This window comes from Patagioenas fasciata, chromosome 36 (genome assembly GCF_037038585.1).
Source record: "Patagioenas fasciata isolate bPatFas1 chromosome 36, bPatFas1.hap1, whole genome shotgun sequence".
NCBI lineage: Eukaryota > Metazoa > Chordata > Aves > Columbiformes > Columbidae > Patagioenas > Patagioenas fasciata.
The window spans coordinates 2,982,321-3,008,779 of NC_092555.1; the positions used below are offsets into that span (position 1 = coordinate 2,982,321).

General features: G+C 61.7%; 3 protein-coding genes across 4 annotated transcripts; 2 read left to right on the forward strand and 1 right to left on the reverse strand.

The window, feature by feature from the left end:
- Window positions 1-179: 179 nt before the first annotated feature.
- On the forward strand, window positions 180-12,114 carry CCDC22 (CCC complex scaffolding subunit CCDC22). Its single transcript, XM_071801257.1, has 17 exons — window positions 180-343; window positions 1,400-1,577; window positions 1,800-1,932; window positions 2,062-2,168; window positions 2,272-2,338; window positions 2,423-2,592; window positions 3,671-3,877; window positions 4,047-4,118; window positions 6,326-6,445; window positions 6,520-6,639; window positions 7,824-7,940; window positions 9,260-9,361; window positions 9,457-9,564; window positions 10,021-10,116; window positions 10,440-10,499; window positions 10,616-10,690; window positions 11,826-12,114. The coding sequence occupies exons 1-17, from the start codon at window positions 294-296 to the stop codon at window positions 11,937-11,939; spliced, it is 1,896 nt and encodes a 631-aa protein (XP_071657358.1). The 5' UTR covers window positions 180-293; the 3' UTR covers window positions 11,940-12,114.
- Window positions 12,062-26,296, reverse strand: FOXP3 (forkhead box P3). 2 transcript variants are annotated; one of them, XM_071801304.1, is made up of 12 exons: window positions 26,175-26,296; window positions 24,185-24,235; window positions 16,089-16,161; window positions 15,906-15,996; window positions 15,736-15,817; window positions 15,567-15,642; window positions 14,838-14,903; window positions 14,606-14,732; window positions 14,430-14,494; window positions 12,880-12,981; window positions 12,467-12,588; window positions 12,062-12,330 (listed from the first exon to the last, which is right to left on the reverse strand). In XM_071801304.1, exons 4-12 carry the CDS (start codon window positions 15,931-15,933, stop codon window positions 12,291-12,293), a joined length of 708 nt encoding a protein of 235 aa, XP_071657405.1. In that variant the 5' UTR covers window positions 15,934-15,996; window positions 16,089-16,161; window positions 24,185-24,235; window positions 26,175-26,296; the 3' UTR covers window positions 12,062-12,290. The 2 variants fall into 2 exon arrangements, with proteins under 2 accessions (XP_071657405.1, XP_071657406.1); XM_071801305.1 differs by lacking the exon at window positions 12,880-12,981.
- LOC139826174 (uncharacterized) lies at window positions 20,724-23,811 on the forward strand. The gene is made up of 5 exons (XM_071801197.1): window positions 20,724-20,888; window positions 22,109-22,617; window positions 22,790-22,839; window positions 22,954-23,006; window positions 23,105-23,811. The coding sequence occupies exons 1-5, from the start codon at window positions 20,724-20,726 to the stop codon at window positions 23,552-23,554; spliced, it is 1,227 nt and encodes a 408-aa protein (XP_071657298.1). The 3' UTR covers window positions 23,555-23,811.
- Window positions 26,297-26,459: the final 163 nt, after the last annotated feature.

The following is a 26,459-nucleotide window of genomic DNA, read 5'->3' on the forward strand; positions in this document are numbered from 1 at the left end:
CCCATTTTCTCCCCCATTTCCCCTTTCCCGCCATTTTCCCCCCCCTCAAGTTTCCCGCCTTTACAACTCCCGTCGTGCCCCGCGCGGACTTCAACTCCCAGCGTGCCCCGCGCGGGGGGCGGAGCCAGGCGAGGCGGGGGGGCGGAGCTTCACTTCCGTGGCGCGCCCCGCCTCACGTGACCCGCGGCGGGGCTCGCGGGAAAACTCGGGGTTCTCCCCCCCCCCCACCCCAATATTTCCCGCCCCCCCCTCCCCAACGCTGAATTTTGGGGGCCCCCCCGACCCCCCCAAGGATGGAGGAGGTGGATAAAATCCTGATCCACTCCCTGCGCCAGGCGGGGACGTGAGTGGGGGGGACGGGGAGAATTGGGGGGGGGGGACACACCTTAAATTTGGGGGGGTGGGGGTGGATTGGGGGGAGGACCCTGGGGATTTGGGGGGTGATGGGGGTGGAAAAGGGGAGCCAGGGATCGGGGGGGGGGCGCTCGGGAGGTTTGGGGGGGGACCCTAAAGAATGGGGGGGGAACCCTAAAGAATGGGGGGGGGGGACCCTAAAGAATGGGGGGGACCCTGGGATTTTGGAGCGCTCTGGAGTGGGGGGGACCCTGAAATTTGGGGGGGGGTCTGGGTGGGGGGGTTGGAGGGGGAACCTGAAATTTGGGGGGGGTCTGGGGTGGGGGGGACCCAGGAATCTGGGGGTGCTCGGGGGAGGGTGGGGACCCTATAGAATGGGGGGGGAACCATAAAGAATGGGGGGGACCCTGGGATTTTGGGGCGCTCTGGGGTGGGGGGGACCCTGAAATTTGGGGGGGTTCAGGGGTGGGGGGGAGCCAGGGATCGGGGGGGGCGCTCGGGAGGTTTGGGGGGGACCCTAAAGAATGGGGGGGGGAACCCTAAAGAATGGGGGGGGGGCCCTAAAGAATGGGAGGAGGGACCCTAAAGAATGGGAGGAGGGACCCTAAAGAATGGGGGGGGAACCCTAAAGAATGGGGGGGAACCCTAAAGAATGGGGGGAGGGACCCTAAAGAATGGGGGGGGAACCCTAAAGAATGGGGGGGGAACCCTAAAGAATGGGGGGGAACCCTAAGGAATGGGGGGGGGACCCTAAAGAATGGGGGGGGGAACCCTAAAGAATGGGGGGAGGGACCCTAAAGAATGGGGGGGGGACCACACTGGGGGGACCCCTGACATTTGGGGTGGGGAACCCTAATTGTGGGGGGGGGAACCCTAATTGTGGGGTGGGGGGAACCCCAATTGTAGTGGGGGGTTCACCTGGGACCACACCCTAAAGATTTTGGGGGGGGGTGCACGGGAACACCTGGGCGACTCCCCCCAGATTTTTGGGGGTGCGGGGGGGGGTCCCCCTAATTATGTGGTGCCCCCCCCCCCGCCCCCCCAGGCCGGTGCCCCCCCATGCGCAGAGCGTGCGGGACCTGAGCCCCGAGCTGGTGGTGGATGCGGCCGTTCGCTGTTTGCGCGCCGTGCGCCCCGATTTGGGGGGGCCCCTCAACCCCCTGTTGCCCCCCACCATCTCCGCCCGCTTCCGCTTGGCTTCCGATTTGGCCGCCGCCTGCCAGGTACCCCCCCCCCCCCAAAAAATTTGGGGGGGGCCCCCCCCTATATCTTAATAACGGTGGAGATTCCGCTCCCCCCAACCCACCCGCTGCATTGGGGTGGCTTGAGATTCACGCACATCATTGGCTTCTAAACATCGCTAACCCCCCCCAAACTGCTCAATATTAAAAGGGGGGCCCCCCCAGGGTTTTGGGGTGACCCCCCCCCCTTTGTCCCCCCCCCAGGAGCTGGGATTTGGGGGTGACGTGGGGTACCAGACCTTCCTGTACAGCTCTGAGCACGACACGCGGCGCCTGCTGCTCTTCCTGGTGGAGAAGCTGCCGAGAGATGAGAGCGAGAGGGGAGCTGAACCCCCCGGTAGCGATTTGGGGGGGTCCCTTGGGGTTTTGGGGGGGTTTGGGGGTCCCGTGGGGGTCTTAGAGGGATCCCTGGTTTGGTTTTTTTTGGGGGGGGGGGGATGATGCGATTTTGTCCCCCCCCCCCCAGGGAAATCGGGGGCTCTGCTCCGAGCCATTGGCGCCCGCATCAAGGAGCAGTTGGGGACCCCCTGGGTGCCCCCCGTTTGTCGCACCCCCCGCTTGCAGCGCCTGCAGGTGATTTGGGGGGGGTTATAGGGGGGGAAAACACCCCCCCCCCCCCAATTTAATTTGGGGGTGTGGGGGGGGCGCAATTAATTGATTAATTAACCCTTTCCAGGGCAGCGCTCACCTCCAGCCCTTTGCGTCCTGCCCACTGGTTCTGCCCCAAAGTGGGGGACCCCCAGGTAAATGGGGGGAACATTATTGGGGAGGGGGGGTCTTTGGTTGGGGGGGGGGGGTTTCTCACCCCCCCCACCGTGTCCCCACAGAGCTGCAGGAGTATTTTGGGGGGGTCGCCCCCCCCGTGTCGGCGCAGCCCCCCATTTTTGGTAGGACCCCCCCAGCGTTGCTGGAGACCCACGCGGCCCAGCTCAGCACCCACCATGAATGGGAGACTGAATGGGGGGGGCCCGGCTTGGCCTCCCGCCTGCCCCCCCAGGTAAGACCCCCCCCCCCCCCCAAATTATGGGGTGGGGGGGGGGGGTCCCCAGAATTTGGGGGGGGGTGGGGGGGTGGGTCATACCCTTGTTACCTTTAGGAGTTTGGGGGGGTGGATGAATTGGGGGTCTGACCCCCTTTCTGTGGTTTGGGGGGACCTGTGGGTCTGACCCCCCCCCCCCCTTCCAAAATATGGGGGGGGCATTTTTGGGGCTGTTTGGGGGTTGCTATGGGTCTGACCCCCCCACCCCAAAATATGGGGGGGGGGTATTTATGGGGCTGTTTGGGGGTTGCTATGGGTCTGACCCCCCCCCCACTCCAAAATATGGGGGGGGCATTTATGGGGTTGTTTGGGGGGGGTTGCTATGGGTCTGACCCCCCCCACTCCAAAATATGGGGGGGCATTTATGGGGCTGTTTGGGGGTTGCTATGGGTCTGACCCCCCCCACTCCAAAATATGGGGGGGGCATTTATGGGGTTGTTTGGGGGTTGCTATGGGTCTGACCCCCCCCCCACTCCAAAATATGGGGGGGGCATTTATGGGGCTGTTTGGGGGTTGCTATGGGTCTGATCCCCCCCACACTCCAAAATATGGGGGGGGGTATTTATGGGGCTGTTTGGGGGTTGCTATGGGTCTGACCCCCCCCCACTCCAAAATATGGGGGGGGGGTATTTATGGGGCTGTTTGGGGGTTGCTATGGGTCTGACCCCCCCCCCCACTCCAAAATATGGGGGGGGGCATTTATGGGGCTGTTTGGGGGTTGCTATGGGTCTGACCCCCCCCCCCCCCCCAAAATACGGGGGGGGGCATTTATGGGGCTGTTTAGGGGTTGCTATGGGTCTGACCCCCCCCACTCCAAAATATGGGGGGGGGGCATTTATGGGGCTGTTTGGGGGTTGCTATGGGTCTGATCCCCCCCACTCCAAAATATGGGGGGGGCATTTATGGGGTTGTTTGGGGGGGGGGGTTGTTATGGGTCTGACCCCCCCACCCCAAAATATGGGGGGGGGGCATTTATGGGGCTGTTTGGGGGTTGCTATGGGTCTGACCCCCCCCCATTTTGTGTCCCCCCCCCCAGGAATATGTGGGGCGCAAGCGACTCCGCGCTCGGCTCCGGGCCCTGGAGCCCCTACGGGGGCTTTGCCCCCCCCATGGGACCCCCCCCCAAGGACCCCTGGACCCCACTTGGCTCCAAGAAGCTTTTGGGGGGGCTGGGGGGGGCACGGGGGGGGCCCTGCCCAAGGGCTCCCGCTTCACCCGCACCCAGCACCTGACTCACCAACAGGTGGGGGGGGCTTTGTTTTGGGGGGGGGGGGGTGGTTTTGTGGGGTTGGGGGGGGCTTGGGGGGCTCAGGGTTATTGTGGGGCTGGGAGCTGATTGGGTGGGGGCTGGGGTGTTTTGGGGGGGGGGGGTGTCCCCCCCCCAGTGCCTGACCCACTCTGGGGCCCCCCAGGACCCCCAAATCCTGCTGCAGCAGATCCAGGTGGCAGCTGAGACCCTGCACCCCCAAAAGAGCCCCGAAGAGGTGAGTTGTTCACTCTGAACCCTACTGATGGCCACACGGGCATTCTGGACCTCACCTATGGTTCTATTGGGTGGGCGTTCACTCTGAACCCTACTGATGGCCACACGTGCATTCTGGACCTCACCTATGGTTCTATTGGGCGGGCGTTCACTCTGAACCCTACTGATGGCCACGTTTAGAAGGGGCTTTCCCCTGCAGAACCTCACCTACGGTTCTATGGGGTGCCTGTTCACTCTGAACCCTACTGATGGCCACACGGGCATTCTGGACCTCACCTATGGTTCTATTGGGCGGGCGTTCACTCTGAACCCTACTGATGGCCACACGTGCATTCTGGACCTCACCTATGGTTCTATTGGGTGGGCGTTCACTCTGAACCCTACTGATGGCCACACGGGCATTCTGGACCTCACCTATGGTTCTATTGGGTGGGCGTTCACTCTGAACCCTACTGATGGCCACACGTGCATTCTGGACCTCACCTATGGTTCTATTGGGCGGGCGTTCACTCTGAACCCTACTGATGGCCACACGTGCATTCTGGACCTCACCTATGGTTCTATTGGGTGGGCGTTCACTCTGAACCCTACTGATGGCCACGTTTAGAAGGGGCTTTCCCCTGCAGAACCTCACCTACGGTTCTATGGGGTGCCTGTTCACTCTGAACCCTACTGATGGCCACACGGGCATTCTGGACCTCACCAATGGTTCTATTGGGTGGGCGTTCACTCTGAACCCTACTGATGGCCACGTTTAGAAGGGGTTTTCCCCCACAGGACCTTACCAATGGTTCTATTGGGTGGGTGTTCACTCTGAACCCTACTGATGGCCACACGTGCATTCTGGACCTCACCAGTGGTTCTATTGGGTGGACGTTCACTCTGAACCCTACTGATGGCCACGTTTAGAAGGGGTTTTCCCCTGCAGAACCTCACCTACGGTTCTGTGGGGTGCCTGTTCACTCTGAACCCTACTGATGGCCACACGGGCATTCTGGACCTCACCAATGGTTCTATTGGGTGGGCGTTCACTCTGAACCCTACTGATGGCCACACGTGCATTCTGGACCTCACCAATCATTCCATTGGGCGGGCGTTCACTCTGAACCCTACTGATGGCCACACTTAGAAGGGGTTTTCCCCTGCAGAACCTCACCTACGGTTCTATGGGGTGCCTGTTCACTCTGAACCCTACTGATGGCCACGTTTAGAAGGGGTTTTCCCCTGCAGAACCTCACCAATGGTTCTACTGGGTGGCTGTTCACTCTGAACCCTACTGATGGCCACGTTTAGAAGGGGTTTTCCCCTGCAGAACCTCACCTACGGTTCTATGGGGTGCCTGTTCACTCTGAACCCTACTGATGGCCACACGTGCATTCTGGACCTCACCAATCATTCCATTGGGTGGCTGTTCACTCTGAACCCTACTGATGGCCACACGGGCATTCTGGACCTCACCAATGGTTCTATTGGGTGGGCGTTCACTCTGAACCCTACTGATGGCCACGTTTAGAAGGGGTTTTCCCCCACAGGACCTTACCAATGGTTCTATTGGGTGGCTGTTCACTCTGAACCCTACTGATGGCCACACGTGCATTCTGGACCTCACCGATCATTCCATTGGGCGGGCGTTCACTCTGAACCCTACTGATGGCCACACTTAGAAGGGGTTTTCCCCTGCAGAACCTCACCTACGGTTCTATGGGGTGGCTGTTCACTCTGAACCCTACTGATGGCCACACGTGCATTCTGGACCTCACCAATCATTCCATTGGGCGGGCGTTCACTCTGAAACCTACTGATGGCCACACGTGCATTCTGGACCTCACCAATGGTTCTATTGGGTGGGCGTTCACTCTGAACCCTACTGATGGCCACACGTGCATTCTGGACCTCACCTATGGTTCTATTGGGTGGGCGTTCACTCTGAACCCTACTGATGGCCACACGTGCATTCTGGACCTCACCAATCATTCCATTGGGCAGGCGTTCACTCTGAACCCTACTGATGGCCACACTTAGAAGGGGTTTTCCCCTGCAGAACCTCACCTACGGTTCTATGGGGTGCCTGTTCACTCTGAACCCTACTGATGGCCACACTTAGAAGGGGCTTTCCCCTGCAGAACCTCACCTACGGTTCTATGGGGTACCTGTTCACTCTGAACCCTACTGATGGCCACACTTAGAAGGGGTTTCCCCCCCCCCCAGGACGCCTGCGCCCGCCAGGCCAGCGAGGAGGCCGCCCTGGAGGAGACCCTGGCCCGGCTGGAGGCCCAAATCCAGCGCTGCCATGGGGAGGTGCGGGACGCCCAGCTCAGCCTCACCCAGGTGGGTGCCCGGGGCGGGGGGGGGGGGGGGCAGGGCGTTTTGGGGGTGTCCTGACGGTGTCCCCCCCTTTTGAGGCGGAGGAGGAGGTGCGGCAGGGCCGGCTGGCGCTGGGGGGGCGCCAGGATGCCCTGAGGGTGAAGGCGCGGGCGGTCGAGCTGCTCCCCGATGCCCAGAGCAACATGGCCAAGCTGCAGGTGAGGATTTTGGGGTACCCCCCCCCCCCCCCCGTGGATTTTGGGGTCCCCCCCACTGAATTTTGAGGTACCCCCCGGTGAATGTTGGGCTACCCCCTGTGAAATTTGGGGTCCCCCCTGTGAAATTTGGGGTCCCCCCCTATGAATTTTGCGGTACCCCTGTGAATTTTGGGGTACCCCCCGGTGAATTTTGGGGTACCCCCCATGAATTTTGGGGTACCCCCCATGATTTTTGGGGTACCCCCCATGATTTTTGGGGTCTCCCCAATGATTTTTGTGGTACCCCCCCCCCGTGAATTTTGGGGTCCCCCCTGTGAACTTTGCGGTACCCCCTGTGAATTTTGGGGTCCCCCCCATGAACTCTGGGGTCCCCCCATGAATTTTGGGGTCCCCCCTGTGAACTTTGGGGTACCCCCCGGTGAATTTTGGGCTACCCCCCGGTGAATTTTGGGGTACTCCCCATGAATTTTGGGGTCTCCCCAATGATTTTTGTGGTACCCCCCCCCCCTGTGAATTTTGGGGTCCCCCCTGTGAACTTTGGGGTACCCCCCCTATGAATTTTGTGGTAACCCCCTGTGAATTTTGGGGTACCCCCCATGAATTTTGGGGTCCCCCCTGTGAATTTTGGGGTACCACCCCTGTCAATTTTGGGGTCCCCCCCGTGAACTTTGCGGTACCCCCTGTGAATTTTGGGGTCCCCCCCATGAACTCTGGGGTCCCCCCGTGAATTTTGGGATCCCCCCCCGTGAACTTTGTGGTACCCCCCGTGAATTTTGGGGTTCCCCCCCATGAATTTTGGGCTACCCCCTGTGAATTTTGTGGTACCCCCCGTGAATTTTGGGGTACCCCCCCATGAATTTTGGGGTAACCCCCTGTGAATTTGGGGGGGGGGGAGTGTGAATTTAAGCGGGGGTGTGAAGCTATTTTGGGGTCACCCTTGCTATGGGGAGGGGGTTTAGAGGCACAATTTGGGATGCACCATTGTGGGGGGCGGGGGGGTGAAGGGAAGCGAAACAGGGATGGGGCGGCTTGGGGGGGGATTTTTGGGGTTCATGTGCCCCCCGGTGAACTTTGTGGTACTCCCTGTGAATTTTGGGGTACCCCCCTGTGAATTGGGAGTTCCCCCCTGTGAATTTTGGGGTCCCCCCCCCGTGAATTTTGGGGTGTCCCCCCCCGTTTTGCAGCTGCTGGTGGAGAGCAGCAGCCGCCGCATTGTGAACCTGGCGGGGCAATGGGAGCGGCACCGGGGCCCCCTCCTCGCCCAATTCCGGCACCTGCGCGCCCTTCGGGATTCGGCCCAGGTAAAACGGGGGGGCCCCCCCACTTTGGGGAGGTTTGGGGGTCCCCGTGTCACTCCCTGGTAGGTTTTGGGGGTGCTTCCTGGTGGGTTTTGGGGATCCCATGTTGGTCTGTGGGAGATTTTGGGGGGCGCTGTGGGATTTGGAGGCCCCTTAATTGAGAGTTTTGGGGTCCCCAGTCCCTCTGTTGTAAGGTTTGGGGTCCCTGGTTCCCCTCCCCAGTGGGTTTGGGGTCCCCAGGATCCTCCTTGATAAATTTGGGGTCCCCCATTCCCTCCATTGTACATTTTGGGGTCCCTTTCCAGTGGGTTTTGGGGTCCCCAGGATCCTCCTTGATAAATTTGGGGTCCCCCATTCCCTCCATTGTAAATTTTGGGGTCCCCAGGTCCCTCCATTGTACATTTTGGAGTCCCTTTCCAGTGGGTTTTGGGGTCCCCAGGTCCCTCCATTGTAAATTTTGGGGTCCCTGGGGGTCCATCCCCAGTGGGTTTTGGGGTCCCCCTTTCCCTCCTTGATAATTTGGGGTCCCCCAGGTCCCTCCATTGTACATTTTGGGGTCCCTTTCCAGTGGGTTTTGGGGTCCCCAGGTTGCTCCATTGTACATTTTGGGGTCCCTGGGGGTCCATCTCCAGTGGGTTTTGGGGTCCCCCTTTCCCTCCTTGATAATTCGGGGTCCCCCATCCCCTCCACCATACATTTGGGGTCCCTTTCCAGTGGGTTTTGGGGTCCCCTTTCCCTCCTTGATAATTCGGGGTCCCCCATCCCCTCCACCATACATTTGGGGTCCCTTTCCAGTGGGTTTTGGGGTCCCCCCTTCCCTCCTTGATAAATTTGGGGTCCCTTTCCAGTGGCTTTTTGGGGTCCCCAGGTCCCGCCATTGTACATTTTGGGGTCCCCGGGGGTCCCTTTCCAGTGGGTTTTGGGGTCCCCAGGTCCCTCCATTGTACATTTTGGGGTCCCCGGGGGTCCATCCCCAGTGAGTTTTGGGGTCCCCCTTTCCCTCCTTGATGATTTGGGGTCCCCCATCCCCTCCACCATACATTTGGGGTCCCTTTCCAGTGGGTTTTGGGGTCCCCTTTCCCTCCTTGATAATTCGGGGTCCCCCATCCCCTCCACCATACATTTGGGGTCCCTTTAAATTTCGGGGTCCCCCATCCCTCCCTTATAACCTTTGGGCTCCTTGTGGCTTCCCATTGACTCTGCCATCCCCTTCCTTGCACCTTCCTTTCCTTGGGGGGGGGGTGTTGGGGTCTGTACCCCCCTGTACCTCCCCCAATAATTTTGGGGTGCCCCCCGAACCCCCTTTTTGGCTCCTACCATAGCTGGAGTCCTCCCGGCGCCTCTCGGAGATCCGGATGCTGCACGAGCGCAGCCGCTCGGCCGCTATTGAAGCTCAACGTAAGGAAACGCTCCATAAACAACTGGTGAGGACCTATAGGGGAGAAAGGGGGGGTATTTTAGGGGGGGGGGGGTCCCCAAAACCTTCACCCCCCCCCCATTTAATTTTGGGGGGGCGCAGGTAGCGGAACTGGAGGGGTTACCCCAAGATGTTTCGCGCGCCGTCTACACCCAGCGCATCCTGGAGATCGTGGGCAACATCCGCAAGCAGAAGGAGGAGATTGGCAAGGTGGGGGGGGGGATAATTTTGGGGGGGCCCCCGGGGGTGTTGCCCCCCCCCCCCACTTCCCAAATTTGGGGGGCCCCCCTTAGTTTCTGCGCCTCCTGAAGATTTGGGGGCAGTGGGGAAGGGTTTGGGGTCCCTAGGGGGGTATCTGGGGTTTAGGTCCCATTTGAGGTATTGGGAGGGGGGGAAAGTTTAAGGTGGGGGGGCAGGGGGTTTATGGGGTGCACCCCCAAAATGAGGGGGGGTTTGGGGGGGCTCCCCCAAATTTCTGCGCCTCCTGAAGATTTGGGGGCAGTGGGGAAGGGTTTGGGGTCCCTAGGGGGGTATCTGGGGTTTAGGTCCCATTTGAGGTCTTGGGGGGGGAAAGTTTAAGGTGGGGGGGTTTATGGGGTGCACCCCCAAAATGAGGGGGGGTTTTGGGGTGCCCCCCCCCCCAATTTACCCCGATGCCCCCCCCAGATTTTGGTGGACACGCGGGGGCTGCAGAAGGAGATCAACTCACTGGTGGGGAAGCTGGAAAGAACCTTCAGTGTCACCGATGAGCTGCTCTTTAAGGTTTGGGGGGGTCCCCGTTTTAATTTGGGGGGTGTGTCTTGGGGTGGGGGGGCCTTGGGGTGCCCCCCCCCCCCGGGATATTTTGGGGGGGCCTGCGGATGAGGGGGGGGAGACATTTTGGGGACATTGGGGGACACCCCCTCTATGGGCTGGACCTCAAGGGTTTAGGGCACTGGGAGCCCCCAAACTGTCTCATGTCCCCCCCAAATTATCCCCCATCCCCCCCCCAGCTGTCCCATGCCCCCCCCAAATTATCCCCCATGCCCCCCCCAACTGTCCCATGTGTCCCCCCCCCCCAAAATTGTTCCCTGTGCCCCCCCCAGGATGCCAAGCGGGACGAGGTGGTGAGAAAAGCCTACAAGTACTTGGCAGCTCTACATGAGGTAATGGGGGGGGGAAGGTTTGGGGGGGGGGGGCAATGGAATTGGGGGGGTCGGGGGGGGCCACAGGAAGTTGGGGGGGGTCCCAAACCCCCCAAAACGTTTGCCCCCCCCCCCAGAACTGTGCCCAGTTGATCCAGACCATTGAGGACACTGGGACCATTCAGAGGGAGATCCGGGACCTGGAGGAGCAGGTGGGGCTTGGGGGGGGGTAATTATAATTGGGGGGGGTAATTAGGGTAATTATAATTGGGGAGGGGGTAATTACAATTGGGGGGGTGGGGAGTTATAATTGGGGGGGTAATTATAATTTGGAGAGGGGGTAATTATAATTGGGAGGGTGTAATTGTAATTTGGGGAGGGGGTAATTATAATTGGGGGATGATTATAATTGGGGGGGTAATTATAATTTGGGAGGGTGATTATAATTGGGGGTGATAATTTGGGGAGGGGGTAATTATAATGGGGGTAATTATAAATGGGGGGTTAATTACTATTTGGGGAGGGGTGATTATAATTGGGGGGTGATTATAATTGGGGGGTGATTATAATTGGGGGGTGATTATAATTGGGGGAGGGATAATTATAACTTGGGGGTAATTATAATTTGGGGAGGGGGTAATTATAATTGGGGGTGATTATAATTGGGGTAATTATAATTGGGGGTAATTGTAATTGGGGGGGTAATTGTAATTGGGGGGGTAATTGTAATTTGGGGAGGGGGTAATTATAATTGGTGGGTAATTCTAATTGGGGGAGGGGGGTAATTATAATTTGGGGAGGGGTAATTATAATTGGGGGTAATTATAATTGGGGAGGGGTAATTATAATTGGGGGTAATTACAATTGGGGGGTGATTATAATTGGGGGTAATTACAATTGGGGGGTGATTATAATTGGGGGGTGATTATAATTGGGGGGTGATTATAATTGGGGGAGGGGGTAATTATAATTGGGGGGTGATTATAATTGGGGGAGGGGGGTAATTATAATTTGGGGAGGGGTAATTATAATTGGGGTGTAATTATAATTGGGGGTAATTATAATTTGGGGAGGGGGTAATTATAATTGGTGGGGGTGATTATAATTGGGGGGGGGTGTTAATTATAATTGGGGGGGTAATATGGGGTGTTGGTGGGGACCCCCCCCCCACTGGGTATGAATTAACCCCCCCAATTCTTTGTGACCCTCTGTGCCCCCAACTCTTTGCTCCCCAAACTCCCCCCCTCCCCCACATTTTTTGCCCCCCCAAAAAATTGGGAGGGGATGGGGGGCCGGAATTTTATGGGGGGGGCCCCCCCTTCTATTATAACCGTGTCCCCCCCCCAGATCGAGGGGGAGATGAGCGCCAAGCCCCCCGCCAGCCTGGAGCGCATCCTGAGCGACTGCAGGGCGCTGCGGGAGGAGAACGCGGCGCTGGCCGCGCGCGCCCGCCACGCGTGAACCCCCACATTTTGGGGGTGTCCCCCCCCCCCAAAATCCATTGGGGGGGGGTCTACACCCCCCACACACTTAGAGGAAGGGGGGGTTGTGCACCCCCCCCCCCCCCCAAAATGAACCCACAGTGGAGCATGGAGCGGTTTCTTTATGGTTTACAAATAGAGCTGGGGTAGCGCTTTTTGGGGTGTCGTGTTCATCTTGGAGGGGGGGGAATTGGGGACCCCCTCCCCCGCCCTGTGTTGTTTCCCCCCACACGCTGTGGTTTTGGGGGATCCACCGTTGTATTTTCAGGGATCCCCTGTTGTAGTTTTGGGAACCCCCGGTGTATTTTTGGGGACCCCCCCCCCCCCCCGTTCAGCTCCGGGGAGGCAGAAAGAACTTGAGGTCGCAGTCCCTGTGGGTGGGAATTGGGGGGTTTAGAAGGGGAAACCCATGTTAAGTCAACCCCCCCCTGCAAATTTTGGGGGTGCAGGGGGGTTTGGGGGTACAGGGGGGTTTTGGGGTACCCCGGGGGGGTGTTTTTGGGGTACCTGGGGTAGCGCTGGTCCCGTTTGCGGCGGAATTCGGCCTCATCCACGGTCCACACGGCGCCCCGCACGTTCTCCACGCGCACAAAGCACTTGTGCAGGCTCAGGTTGTGCCGCACGGCGTTCTTGTGGGGGGGGGGGAGCACCCCAATAAATTTGGGGGGGCCTCTCCCCCCCCCTCCTCAGTTCCCTGAGGAATTTTGGGGGGGGTCTGTGGTGTTTTTGGGGGGTTTTGAGGTGTTTTTGGGGCGTTGCGGTGGTGCAAGGGGAGGGATGAGGTGATGAGGTTTGATGGGGGTGATGGGGGGAGGGGCTTGTTTTTTAGGGAGGGGGGGATTGGGGTGCCCCCCCCCCGAAGTGGGGGTGCTGGGGGGGGTGCGGGGAGTGGATTTTGGGGTGCAGGGGGGGGTCCCCACCTTCCAGGTGGCCGTGTTGTGGCGGAAGTAGCCGAACATGCGGCTGAACCAGTGGTAAATCTCACCCAGGGTGCGTTGGCGCTGGGGGGACTCCAGGATGGCCTGGGGGGGGGGACACATTTTGGGGGGGGGGACACATTTTGGGGGGGGGGACACATTTTGGGGGGGTGGGGACACATTTTGGGGGGACACACGCATTTTGGGGGGGCCATAAGAGGGTTGGGGACAGAGGGAGGGGGCGTTTTGGGGGGGTGGTTGAGGGTGTGCTGGGGGGACATGGGAGGGTTTGGGGGTACAGGGACAATGGGGGGGCTTTTTTTTGGGGGGGTGGGGACGTGGGGACACTGTGGGATGGCCGGGGGGGGTGGGGACATGGGGGGTGCTGGGGGGGGGGGCAGCACCCCAGCTTTAGGGGGGGGTGTGGGGTCATGGGGGGTGGAGTCAAGGATGATTTGGGGGGGGTTGGGGACACAGGGGGGTTGGGGACATGGGGGGGGTTGGGGACACGGGGGGGGTGGTGGGGACACGGGGGGGGTGCTGGGGACACTGGGCAGGGTGTTGGGGACACTGGGGGGGTTGGGGACATGGGGTGGTTGGGGATGGGGGGGATTGGGGATGGGGGGGGTGTTGGGGACATAGTGGGGGTGTTGGGGACACGGGGGGTGTTGGGGACATGGGGGGGGTGTTGGGGACATGGGGGGTGTTGAGGACACTGGGGGGGGTGTTGGGGACATAGCGGGGGTGGGGACACTGTGGGGGGTGTTGGGGACATTGTGGGGGTTGGGAATGGGGGGGGTGTTGGGGACATGGGGGGGGTGGGAACGGGGAGGATTGGGGACATGGGGGGAGGTGCTGGGGACATGGGGGGGGTGTTGGGGACATGGAGGGGGTTGGGAATGGGTGGGTGTTGGGGACATTGGGGGGCTGGGAATGGGGGGGATTGGGGACATGGGGGGGTGCTGGGGACATGGGGGGGTGTTGGGGACATAGCGGGGGTGTTGGGGACACTGGGGGGGTGTTGGGGACACGGGGGTGGTTGGGGACATGGGGGTGGTTGGGGACATGGGGGGGGTGTTGGGGACATGGGGGTTGTTTGGGACATGGGGGGTGTTGAGGACACTGGGGGGGTGTTGGGGACATAGCGGGGGTGGGGACACTCTGGGGGGTGTTGGGGACATTGTGGGGGTTGGGAATGGGGGGGGTGTTGGGGACATGGGGGGGTGGGAAGGGGGGGGATTGGGGACATGGGGGGGTGCTGGGGACATGGGGGGGGTGTTGGGGACATGGGGGGGTTGGGAATGGGGGGGTGTTGGGGACATGTGGGGGGTTGGGGACACTGAGGGGGGTGTGGGGGACATGGGGGGTTGTTGGGGACACAGGGGGGTGTTGGGGACATGGGGGGGGTCCAGGATGGTGGGGGGGGGACACGGGATCCTACAGGAATAGGAGAGCCCGGGGTGGGGGGAAGGATTGGGGGGGGGGTCTAAGGAATTTGGGGGGGCTATGAGGGATGGGGGGGACAAAGGGGACACAGAGGGGGGGTCACTCACCCAGCGAATGAGCATGGCGTAGGTGTAGGGGGGGCGCGCAGTGCTGTGCCGATAATACTCCAGTTCTGGGGGGGGGGGGCACGGGGGGGTCAGGGGGGACCCAGGCATCCGGGCCCCCCCTTCCCCCCAACAACAAATTGGGGGGTTCCCCCCCCACCCCAAAACCCAGGGCTCACCTGGGCAGAGCCCCCCGTGCTCCCAGGGGTGCCCTGGGGGGGGCGGCGAGGTCTCCGCTTCCCCTTTGTGGGGGGGCGGTTGGCTCCAAATTGGGGGGGGCGCAGCTTGGCCCTTCCCGGGGGGGCCCTGGGGCGGAGGGGGGGGACAAACAAGTGAGGGGTTGGGAGTTATTTGGGGGGGTTGCAGCCCCCCCAAATACCCCGGTTTTGGGGGTTCCCCCCCCCTTCTTACCGCGGGGGGGCCCCTCCGGATGAGCTGAGCCTGTAGCAGCCTCAGGCGGTGCCGCTCGCGGGCCAGCTGGGGGGGCAGAGGTTTTGGGGGGGGGGGTACAAGGGTTTGGGGGGCACAAGGGGGTTGGGGCTTGGGGGGGGATATTGGGGGGGCACACGGGTTTGGGGGCACAAGGGGGTTGGGGCTTGGGGGGGTGATACTGGGGGAGGCACAAGGGTTTGGGGGGCACAAGGGGGTTGGGGGGGTGATATTGGGGGGGCACAAGGGGGTTTGGGGCTTGGGGGGGGTGATATTGGGGGGGCACAAGGGTTTGGGGGGCACAAGGGGTTTGGGGGGGGTGATACTGGGGGGGGCACAAGGGTTTGGGGGGCACAAGGGGTTTGGGGGGGGGGATATTGGGGGGGCACAAGGGTTTGGGGGCACAAGGGCATTGGGGCTTGGGGGGGGATACTGGGGGGGCACAAGGGGGTTGGGGCTTGGGGGGGAATTGGGGGGGCACAAGGGTTTGGGGGGTCACAAGGTGGTGGGGGGGGTGATATTGGGGGGGGCACAAGGGTTTGGGGCTTGGGGGGGTGATATTGGGGGGGCTACAGAGGTGTGGGGGGGGGCAGAGATTTGCCTTGAGGGGGTGGGGGCTGATGGTGCGGGGGGGCCCTGGGCGTCACCGGGGACTTGGGGGGGGGGGTCACAGAGGATTTGGGGGGGAGAATTTTGGGGGCCCCCCCTCACCTGCTGCTCCAGCTCCTGGATCCTCTCCAGCTGCCGCAGACACTGCGCCACCTCCCCCACTTCGCACCGGGGTGCCCTGGGGGGGGGCACATTTTTGGGGGGGGGGGGTGTTGTGAAGCCCCCCCCCCCCCCCTCCAAAAAGGGACCCAGGCGTCCGGGCTCCACTCACCTGGGGGGCTGGGCGGGGGGTGGCTGGGGGGGGTCGGTGCAGGCGGGGGGGGGCGAGGGGGTTCGATTAAATCCAGGGAGACCTGGGAGAGGAATTTGGGGGGGGGGGGGTGTCACAAAATGCAGGAGGGGTGCAAATTTTGGGGGGGGGGGGGGGTGTGTGGGCCTTACCATGTGGCGGGGGGAGCCGCGTCCTCATCACCAGCACCCCGGGGTGGTGGACGTGCAGGAGGGGGGGGCACGACCCCCCCTCGGGTGGCACCTGGAGAATTGGGGGGGGGGGGGGGGAGAGGTGAAACCCCCATATCCTGCTGCCCCCCCCCCAATTCACCAGGACGCCCCCCCCATCCTCACCTGGGTGCGCCGAGGGGCCCCCCCATCCCCATGGGTCAGAACTGTGGGGCGATCCTGGGGGGGGCGGCGCTGCCTATGGGGGGGAGAAGGGTGAGACCCCCCCCCCCCACAGCCCCCCCAGTACCTCCCAGTGCTCCCAGTTTACCCCCCAGTGCCTCCCAGTGCTCCCAGTTTACCCCCCAGTGCCTCCCAGTGCTCCCAGTATAGACCTGGGTCTGCTCCCACCCTCCACTGGGAGCCCCCTGTCCCATCCAGAGTCATTGTATGGAGCTCCCAGTCCATCCCAGTGCTCCCCAGTCCATCCCAGTGACCCCCCAGTCCAACCCAGTCCAACCCAGTGTCCCCCCAGTCCCTCCCAGTCCAACCCAGTGTCCCCCCAGTCCATCCCAGTGCCCTCCCAGTCCATCCCAGTGCTCCCCAGTCCATCCCAGTGCCCTCCCAGTCCAACCCAGTGTCCCCCCAGTCCCTCCCAGTCCAACCCAGTGTCCCCCCAGTCCAACCCAGTGTCCCCCCAGTCCATCCCAGTGCCCACCCAGTCCATCCCAGTGCCCTCCCAGTCCAACCCAGTCCAACCCAGTGTCCCCCCAGTCCCTCCCAGTCCAACCCAGTGTCCCCCCAGTCCATCCCAGTGCCCTCCCAGTCCAACCCAGTGTCCCCCCGTCCATCCCAGTGCCCACCCAGTCCATCCCAGTGCCCTCCCAGTCCAACCCAGTGCCCCCCCAGTCCCTCCCAGTGTCCCCCCATCCATCCCAGTGCCCTCCCAGTCCAACCCAGTGCCCCACCAGTCCATCCAGCATCCTTATTGGTGCCTCCCAGTTTACCTCCCAGTGCTCCCAGTTTACCCCTCAGTGCTCCCAGTGACTCCACAGCCCTCCCAGCATCACTCTGGTGCCCCCAGTCTCATCCCAGTGCTCCCAGTTTAACCCTCAGTGCCTCCCAGTGTTCCCAGTTTAACCCCCAGTGCCTCCCAATGCTCCCAGTTTACCTCCCAGTGCCTCCTGGTGCTCCCAGTTTACCCCCCAGTGGTCCCAGTTTACCCCCCAGTGCCTCCCAGTGCTCCCAGTGACTCTAAAGCCCTCCCAGCATCACTCTGGTGCCCCCCAGTCCCATCCCAGTGCTCCCAGTTTAACCCCCAGTGCTCCCAGTGCCTCCATAGCCCACCCAGCATGACCCTGGTGCCCCCAGTCCCATCCCAGTGCTCCCAGTTTACCTCCCAGTTTACCCTCCAGTGCTCCCAGTTTACCCACCAGTGTTCCCAGTTTACCCTCCAGTGCCTCCCAGTGCTCCCAGCTTACCTCCCAGTGCCTCCCGGTGCTCCCAGTTTACCTCCCAGTGCCTCCCGGTGCTTCCAGTTTACCCCCCCAGTGCCTCCCAGTTTACCCCCCAGTGACTCTAAAGCCCTCTCAACATGACTCTGGTGCCCCCAGCCCCATCCCAGTGCTCCCAGTTTACCTCCCAGTGCCTCCTGGTGCTCCCAGTTTACCCCCCAGTGCCTCCCAGTGCTCCCAGTTTACCCTCCAGTGCCTCCCAGTGCTCCCAGTTTACCTCCCAGTGCCTCCCGGTGCTCCCAGTTTACCCCCCAGTGCTCCCAGTTTACCTCCCAGTGCCTCCCGGTGCTCCCAGTTTACCTCCCAGTGCTCCCAGTTTACCTCCCAGTGCCTCCCGGTGCTCCCAGTTTACCCCCCAGTGCTCCCAGTTTACCTCCCAGTGCCTCCCAGTGCCTCTAAAGCCCTCCCAACATGACTCTGGTGCCCCCCAGTCCCACCCCAGTGTCTCCATAGCCCTCCCGGTACAACCCTGGTGCCCCCCAGTCCCATCCCAGTGCTCCCAGTTTACCCTCCAGTGCCTCCCACTGCTCCCAGTTTACCCCCCAGTGCCTCCCAGTGCCTCTAAAGCCCTCCCAACATCACTCCGGTGCCTCCAGTGCCATTCCAGTGCTCCCAGTTTACCTCCCAGTTTATCCTCCAGTGCCTCCCAGTGTTCCCAGTTTAACCCCCAGTGCCTCCCGGTGCTTCCAGTTTACCCCTCCAGTGCTCCCAGTTTACCTCCCAGTGCCTCCTGGTGCTCCCAGTTTACCCTCCAGTGCCTCCCAGTGCTCCCAGCTTACCTCCCAGTGCTCCCAGTTTACCCCCCAGTGCTCCCAGTTTACCTCTCAGTGCCTCCCAGTTTACCCCCCAGTGCCTCTAAAGCCCTCCCAACATGACTCTGGTGCCCCCAGTCCCATCCCGGTGCTCCCAGTTTACCTCCCAGTGCCTCCTGGTGCTCCCAGTTTACCCCCCAGTGCTCCCAGTTTACCTCCCAGTGCCTCCTGGTGCTCCCAGTTTACCCCCCAGTGCTCCCAGTTTACCTCCCAGTGCCTCCTGGTACTCCCAGTTTACCTCCCAGTGCCTCCCAGTTTACCCCCCAGTGCTCCCAGTTTACCTCCCAGTGCCTCCTGGTGCTCCCAGTTTACCCCTCCAGTGCTCCCAGTTTACCTCCCAGTGCCTCCTGGTGCTCCCAGTTTACCCCCCAGTGACTCTAAAGCCCTCCCAACATGACTCTGGTGCCCCCAGCCCCATCCCAGTGCTCCCAGTTTACCCCCCAGTGCCTCCCGGTGCTCCCAGTTTACCCCCCAGTGCTCCCAGTTTACCTCCCAGTGCCTCCTGGTGCTCCCAGTTTACTCCCCAGTGCCTCCCAGTTTACCCCCCAGTGTCTCTAAAGCCCTCCCAACATGACTCTGGTGCCCCCAGCCCCATCCCAGTGCTCCCAGTTTACCTCCCGGTGCCTCTTGGTGCTCCCAGTTTACCCCCCAGTGCTCCCAGTTTACCTCCCAGTGACTCCTGGTGCTCCCAGTTTACCCCCCGGTGCTCCCAGTTTACCCCCCAGTGCCTCCCAGTTTACCTCCCAGTGCCTCTAAAGCCCTCCCAACAAAACTCTGGTGCCCCCAGTCCCATCCCGGTGCTCCCAGTTTACCTCCCAGTGCCTCCTGGTGCTCCCAGTTTACCCCCCAGTGCTCCCAGTTTACCCACCAGTGCCTCCCAGTGCTCCCAGTTTACCTCCCAGTGCCTCTAAAGCCCTCCCAACAAAACTCTGGTGCCCCCAGTCCCATCCCGGTGCTCCCAGTTTACCTCCCAGTGCCTCCCGGTGCTCCCAGTTTACCCCCCAGTGCCTCCCAGTTTACCCCCCAGTGCCTCTAAAGCCCTCCCAACATGACTCTGGTGCCCCCAGTCCCATCCCGGTGCTCCCAGTTTACCTCCCAGTGCCTCCTGGTGCTCCCAGTTTACCTCCCAGTGCTCCCAGTTTACCTCCCAGTGACTCCTGGTGCTCCCAGTTTACCTCCCAGTGCTCCCAGTTTACCTCCCAGTGCCTCCTGGTGCTCCCAGTTTACCCCCCGGTGCTCCCAGTTTACCCCCCAGTGCCTCCCAGTTTACCCCCCAGTGACTCTAAAGCCCTCTCAACATGACTCTGGTGCCCCCAGCCCCATCCCAGTGCTCCCAGTTTACCTCCCAGTGCCTCCTGGTGCTCCCAGTTTACCCCCCAGTGCCTCCCAGTGCTCCCAGTTTACCCTCCAGTGCCTCCCAGTTTACCCCCCAGTGCTCCCAGTTTACCTCCCAGTGACTCCTGGTGCTCCCAGTTTACCCCCCAGTGCTCCCAGTTTACCTCCCAGTGCCTCCTGGTGCTCCCAGTTTACCCCCCGGTGCTCCCAGTTTACCCCCCAGTGCCTCCCAGTTTACCCCCCAGTGCCTCTAAAGCCCTCCCAACACGACTCTGGTGCCCCCCAGTCCCACCCCAGTGCCTCCATAGCCCTCCCAGCACAACCCTGGTGCCCCCCAGTCCCTCCCAGTGCTCCCAGTTGCCCAGCTCACGGGTCCCGGGCGGCCGCCATGGCTCTGGGCGACACCCGGCGCCTCCACCCCCCATTTATAGACGGGAAACCACAGCCCTGAGTCACGGCGGGGGCGGGGGGCCGGGAATGGGCCCCCCCAGACCCAAAAGGGTGCCCCGAAACAATGGGGGCAGCGATGGGGAACACGCACCCCAAAATACACAGAAACGCCCCAAAAAACGGCCCGGAATGGGCAATAACGGCGGGGGGGGGGGGATGGTGAGAAACGCAGCGAAATGCCCCAAAATGGCCGGCGGAGCCACCCCCAAAATGCCAAGAAATGGCCCAAAATACCAGGTGGAAAGTGCACGAATTACACAGAGAAAGGTCAAAATGCAAGGAAATGACCCAAAAATGAGGTAGAAACGACGCGAATTAAGGAAAGAGGCGTTGGGATGTAGGAAAACGCATCAAAATGGGTAAGGATGACCCAAAAGCGGCGGAAATGGCGCAAAATGGCGCGTGAAAAACGGCCACGATTGGTCCAAAATGGGGAGAAATGACCCGAAATAACCGCGTGTGGACGCCCTAAAATGGGCAAATAGAGACGGCCCGAAATGGGGAGAAATGCCCCAAAATGGGTGGTTGGAAATGACCTAAAATATCCATAGAAACACCCCAAAATGAGGAGAAATGCCCCAAAATGGGTGATCAAGAAACGCCAGAATTGGCCAAGCTGAGAAACGTTAAAAATGGAGAGAAACGGCGCAAAACGAGGAGGAAAAGAAGCCTCAAAATGCAGCGAAACGCCCCAAAATGACCAAGTGGAGATGCCCCGAATCGCAGCAAAACGCCCCAAAATGCTCGGGGAGAGAAAACCCGCTGGAAATGGCCCAAAAGTGGAAGAAATAGCCCCAAAATGGGACCCCGGAACGGCCCAAAACGTCGTGAAACGCCCCAAAAAGACATCGGAAAATTCAACCTGCTCCAAAAAGGTGGGAAATGCCCCAAAATTGCTTGGGGAGTCCCAAATTGCTCCGAAAAGGTAAAACCTCTCCAAAAATCCCCCCTGTGCCCCCCAAAATGGGGGGGGGGTGGCACTTCCCCCCCCACCAGGCCCCAAATTCTGCCCTTTTTGGGTTATTTTATTGATGTTTTCTGAGCCCGAATTCGCTTCGTTTTAACCCAAAACCGCTCCCGGTTTCGGTGCCCTAGGACCCCTCCCCACTTTCGGGGGGGGGGGGCATGGGGGTGTTTTTTAACCCCCCCACCCCCACCCCCACCCCCAATGGGACTTTCCCAGCTTCAATGACTTGAAACTCGCCTGAGACAACAGGAAATTGGGGGGGGGGGGGGGGGTAAGGGGACCCAGGCGTCCGGGCCTGCTCACCCCCCCCCCCCCCAGAATACAAAATACCCCCCCACCCCAAAGGGAACCCCCAAATTCACAGTGGGGGGGGGGTGAGGGCCCTTCCTCGCACACCCCCCCCCCCCAGTGTGAGCACATTTTGGGGTGCACCCCCCCCCCCCGTGACCCCCCCAGACCCCACTCACCAGCAGCACCCGCTGTCCTCCCCCCCCCACCCGCTGCACCCCGCTTTTTATGGTCCCCCCCCCATGATGTCAGAGAACCCTCCCCTCCCTGAGAAAAACAGGGGGGGGTCCTGGGGGGCCCCCCCAAATCTTCCACCCCCCCCACACTTCCGCCCCATCCCCAGGGGGATGGGGGGGGCGCAAGCGCCGCCCCAAACTTTCACTTGTTAAGCTCTGTTTTTAGGGGGGGGGGTCACAAAGGGACCCAGGTGTCCGGGGACCCCCCTTTGGCAGTGCCCCCCCCCCACGAAGAGGTGCAAACAGCTGGGGGACCCCATTTTGCACCCCTCCCCGGATCTATGAGTACGGGGGCACAGCTTAACACCCCCCCCTTGACACCCAGAATCTGGGTGGGGGGGCCACAAGACTCCAGGAACCCCCCCTCAGGGCACCCACTCCCCCAGCGCCCCCGTCGCAAGGGGTGCACACATTTTGCCCCCCCCCCCCTCCTCTAAGGACCCCCCCAACACCCCTGGTGGGGACCCAGGCGTCCGGGAAGGGCGGGACGGGTCTGATTTTACACATCCCCCCCCCCCCCCCCCACGCTCCAACCAAACCCCAGCGCAGAGCCCCCCAAAGGCCCCGCCCCCGCCGCCTGGCCACGCCCCCGCGGTGTCCACAGGCTCCGCCCCCGCCGCCTGCGCAGCGCCGCTTGGCCACGCCCCCTCCCGCCATGGCCCGGCCGCCCGCCTCCGCCCCGGCGCCCCCCCCGCCCGCCCCTTGGCCGGACTCCCAGCATGCCCCGCGCCGGGGGGGCCCTTCCCAGCCCGCCCCACCCCCCGGGACCCCCCCCCAGTCCCCCCCCGGGACCCCCCCCCCGTCATCCCTCCCACCGGACTCCTGGCTCCTCCCGGACGCCTGGGTCCCTCTGCGGGACACCCCCGTGTGTCCCCCCCCGCCCCCCCCGGGCGGTGGGGGGGGGTCCCGGCGGGTCCTTTTCGCTGACGCTTTGGGGCTGCCCCTCACCCGCCTGCGCCAATATCGGCCCTGGGACCCCCGGGGGAGGGGAGGGGGGGGCTCGGGGGGGGTGGGGAGCGGGGGGGATTTTGGGGGATCCCCCCAAAGTGGGGAGGGGGGCGCGGGGGGGGAGCAGCCCCCCCCCGGGAGCTGGATGAGGCCTGGGAAGGGCAGGTAAGAGATGGGCGGGGGGGGGGGGGGAAGCCCAAAAAATGGGGTCAACCCCCCTCCCCGCATGTGCCCCCCCCCCTATCCTGGGAGGAGCGGGGGGGGGCTATGGGGCATGCCTGGGTCCCCGGGTCACCCACCCCCTAATTTGGGGGTCACCCGTGTCCCCCCCCAAAAGGCCGCAGGAGGCAGAGGATGCGCAGCCCCCACCCCCCGATTGCTGCACGGGTAAGTATTGCCCCCCCCAATTTTTTAGGGTCCCCCCCCCCATTTTAGGGGTACCCCCCCAATTATAGGGGTGCTCACCCCCCCACACCCCCCCCCACCTTTTGCCTCCCACAGAGCCCGACCCCTCCCCAACACCCCCCCTGGATGCAGAGCAGCCCCCCCCACAGGTGAGACACCCCCCCCCCCAAACAAAGTGGGGTACCCCCCCCTCAAAATGGGGGGGTACCCCAAAATTTTGACACACCCCCCCCCCAAATTTCCCCAGGAGGAGGAGGCGGTGGCACGGGAGCTGGAGCAGCTTTACCTCTCCCACCTCCGCCGCTTGCGAGGCGGGGGGGGCGGCAGCAATAACGGGGCCCCCCCCCCGCGAAACGGGGGCCCCCCCTTCCCCGACCGAGCCCCCAACACCTCGTTAGCTAACGAGATGGCGTTACGTTACGAGGAGGGGGGGGCGGGGGGACGGTGCAGCCCCCCCGTTTTGTTAGGGAGGGGGGGGCCGGTTGAGGGGGCTTTGGTGGTCCCGGCGAGACCCCCCCGGGGGAGGGGGGGTGGGTTGGGGGGGGCCCTGCGGGGGTGCGGGGTGGTGCTGGCATTGGCCGTATTGGTACCAGTAGCGTGGGGGGGGGGACGGGGGGGGCCCCACGGCCGCCTTGGTGCTGGGGCTCTACCTGGCGCTGGCCTGGCTGACATGAGCCCCCCCCCCAAAAAAAATTGAACCCCCTCCTCAAATTTGACACCCCTAAAAGGGTCAAAGTGGGAGTGGGGGGGGCTATGGGACTGCACCACTTCATTATGTCCCCCCCCCCCCCCAAAAAGGGGTGGGGATGGCAGTGATTCTGTGGGACCCCCCCCTAATTGTGCCCCCCGCCTCCAAAAGGGGTTGTGGGACCCCCATCACTCATGTGCACCCCCCCCCCAAAAGGATTTTGGGGTGCCTATGTACATACAGCCACACAAAGACGCTCTCCCAGAGTCCTTGTGATGAAAAGGGGGGGTGCATTTTGGGGGGGGTGGATTTTTGGGGTGGGGGTGCATTTTGGGGGGGGGGGGCGGGTGGTTTCCCTTCCCCCCCCCCCCCCATTTTTCTCTGTCGCAGCCGTTTCCTGGGAAGGTCCCCAGCAAAGGTCATGGGCCCTATGGGTGACAAACAGCCCCCCCCCAGGGAAGGGGGGGCCCTGTGGGTGACAAACAGCCCCCCCCCCAGGGAAGGGGGGGCTGGGATGGGGGGGCCCTGTGGGTGACAAACAGCCCCCCCCCCAGGGAAGGGGGGGCCGGGATGGGGGGGCCCTGTGGGTGACAAACAGCCCCCCCTCTCTGGGAGATGGGGAGATGGGGGGGGGCTCACCATCAATGTTGTGTCGTGGCCTCTGTGTCACAACGGGGGGGTCCACAGACCCTAAAATGAAGGTGGGGGGTCCTCAGTGCTAATTGAGGTAATTGGGGGGGGTCAGGAGCCTCAGTAATAATTGGGGTAATTGGGGGGGGTTCTCAGTGCTAATTGAGGTAATTGGGGGGGGTCAGGAGCCTCAGTAATAATTGGGGTAATTGGGGGGGTTCTCAGTGCTAATTGAGGTAATTGGGGGGGGTCAGGAGCCTCAGTAATAATTGGGGTAATTGGGGGGGTTCTCAGTGCTAATTGAGGTAATTGGAGGGGGGGGGACACCCTCAGTAATAATTCGGGTAATTGGGGGGGTTCTCAGTGCTAATTGAGGTAATAGGGGGGGGTCAGGAGCCTCAGTAATAATTGGGGTAATTGGGGGGATTCTCAGTGCTAATTGAGGTAATTGGAGGGGGGGGCACACCCTCAGTAATAATTGGGGTAATTGGGGGGGTTCTCAGTGCTAATTGAGGTAATAGGGGGGGGTCAGGAGCCTCAGTAATAATTGGGGTAATTGGGGGGATTCTCAGTGCTAATTGAGGTAATTGGAGGGGGGGGCACACCCTCAGTAATAATTGGGGTAATTGGGGGGGTTCTCAGTGCTAATTGAGGTAATTGGGGGGGGTCAGGAGCCTCAGTAATAATTGGGGTAATTGGGGGGGTTCTCAGTGCTAATTGAGGTAATTGGGGGGGGTCAGGAGCCTCAGTAATAATTGGGGTAATTGGGGGGGGTTCTCAGTGCTAATTGAGGTAATTGGGGGGGGTCAGGAGCCTCAGTAATAATTGGGGTAATTGGGGGGGTTCTCAGTGCTAATTGAGGTAATTGGAGGGGGGGGGACACCCTCAGTAATAATTCGGGTAATTGGGGGGGTTCTCAGTGCTAATTGAGGTAATTGGGGGGGGTCAGGAGCCTCAGTAATAATTGGGGTAATTGGGGGGGTTCTCAGTGCTAATTGAGGTAATTGGGGGGGGTCAGGAGCCTCAGTAATAATTGGGGTAATTGGGGGGGGTTCTCAGTGCTAATTGAGGTAATTGGGGGGGGTCAGGAGCCTCAGTAATAATTGGGGTAATTGGGGGGGTTCTCAGTGCTAATTGAGGTAATTGGAGGGGGGGGGACACCCTCAGTAATAATTCGGGTAATTGGGGGGGTTCTCAGTGCTAATTGAGGTAATAGGGGGGGGTCAGGAGCCTCAGTAATAATTGGGGTAATTGGGGGGATTCTCAGTGCTAATTGAGGTAATTGGAGGGGGGGGGACACCCTCAGTAATAATTGGGGTAATTGGGGGGGGTCCTCAGTGCTAATTGAGGTAATTGGAGGGGGGGGCACACCCTCAGTAATAACTGGGGTAATTGGGGGGGGGTCCTCAGTACTAATTGAGGTAATTGGGGGGGGTCCTCAGCCCTATTTGAGGTAATTGGAGGGGGGGGGGTCCTCAATACCAATTGAGGTAATTGGGGGGGGTCCTCAGCCCTATTTGAGGTAACTGGGGGGGGACAGGACCCTCAGTAATAATTGGGGTAATTGGGGGGGGGGGGTCCTCAGTACTAATTGAGGTAATTGGAAGGGGTCCTCAGTACTAATTGAGGTAACTGGGGGGTCCTCAGCTCATCTTGGGGGGGTCTTCAGCTTTCAGTGACATAACTGGAGGTCCTGAACCCTAACTGAGGTAATTGGGGGGGGGGCGGTCCTCAGGCCTCAGGGCGGGAGTTTGGGGGGGTTTCTCAGCCTTAATGAGGCAATTGGATAGGAGGGGGGGGTGTTCAAGCCTCAAGGAGGGGTCCTCAGGTCTAATTGAGGCAGTTGAGGGGGCCCTCAGCCCCTCACTGAGGCAATTTGGGGGGTCCCCAGCCCTCACTGAGGCAATTTGGGGGGGTCCCCAGCCCTCACTGAGGCAATTTGGGGGGTCCTCAGCCCCCGCGTGCAGCTGAGGGTGCTGCCCGCCCCCCCTGAACTCACCGGGGCGCTTGTCCCGAGGCTTTAGGTGACAGAAACGGCCTCAGAGCAGGAGGCGGCGCCAACACCTCCGCTCCCTCCGAGGGTCGCGACGAACTGCGAGGGAAAGGGGCGGGGCTTCGCGCCTCACGCGCGGCCCGCCAGAAAAGCAGCGTGCGCGCTGATTGGCTGCTCTATATTCCCCGCCCCACGTGACAAAGCGGTCGCCCAGCAACCAGGCTTGAGGGCGCGAACCAATGAGGGGGGGGGCGTGACGAGAGGGTGGGCGGGGCCAAGCGGCGGCGCGCG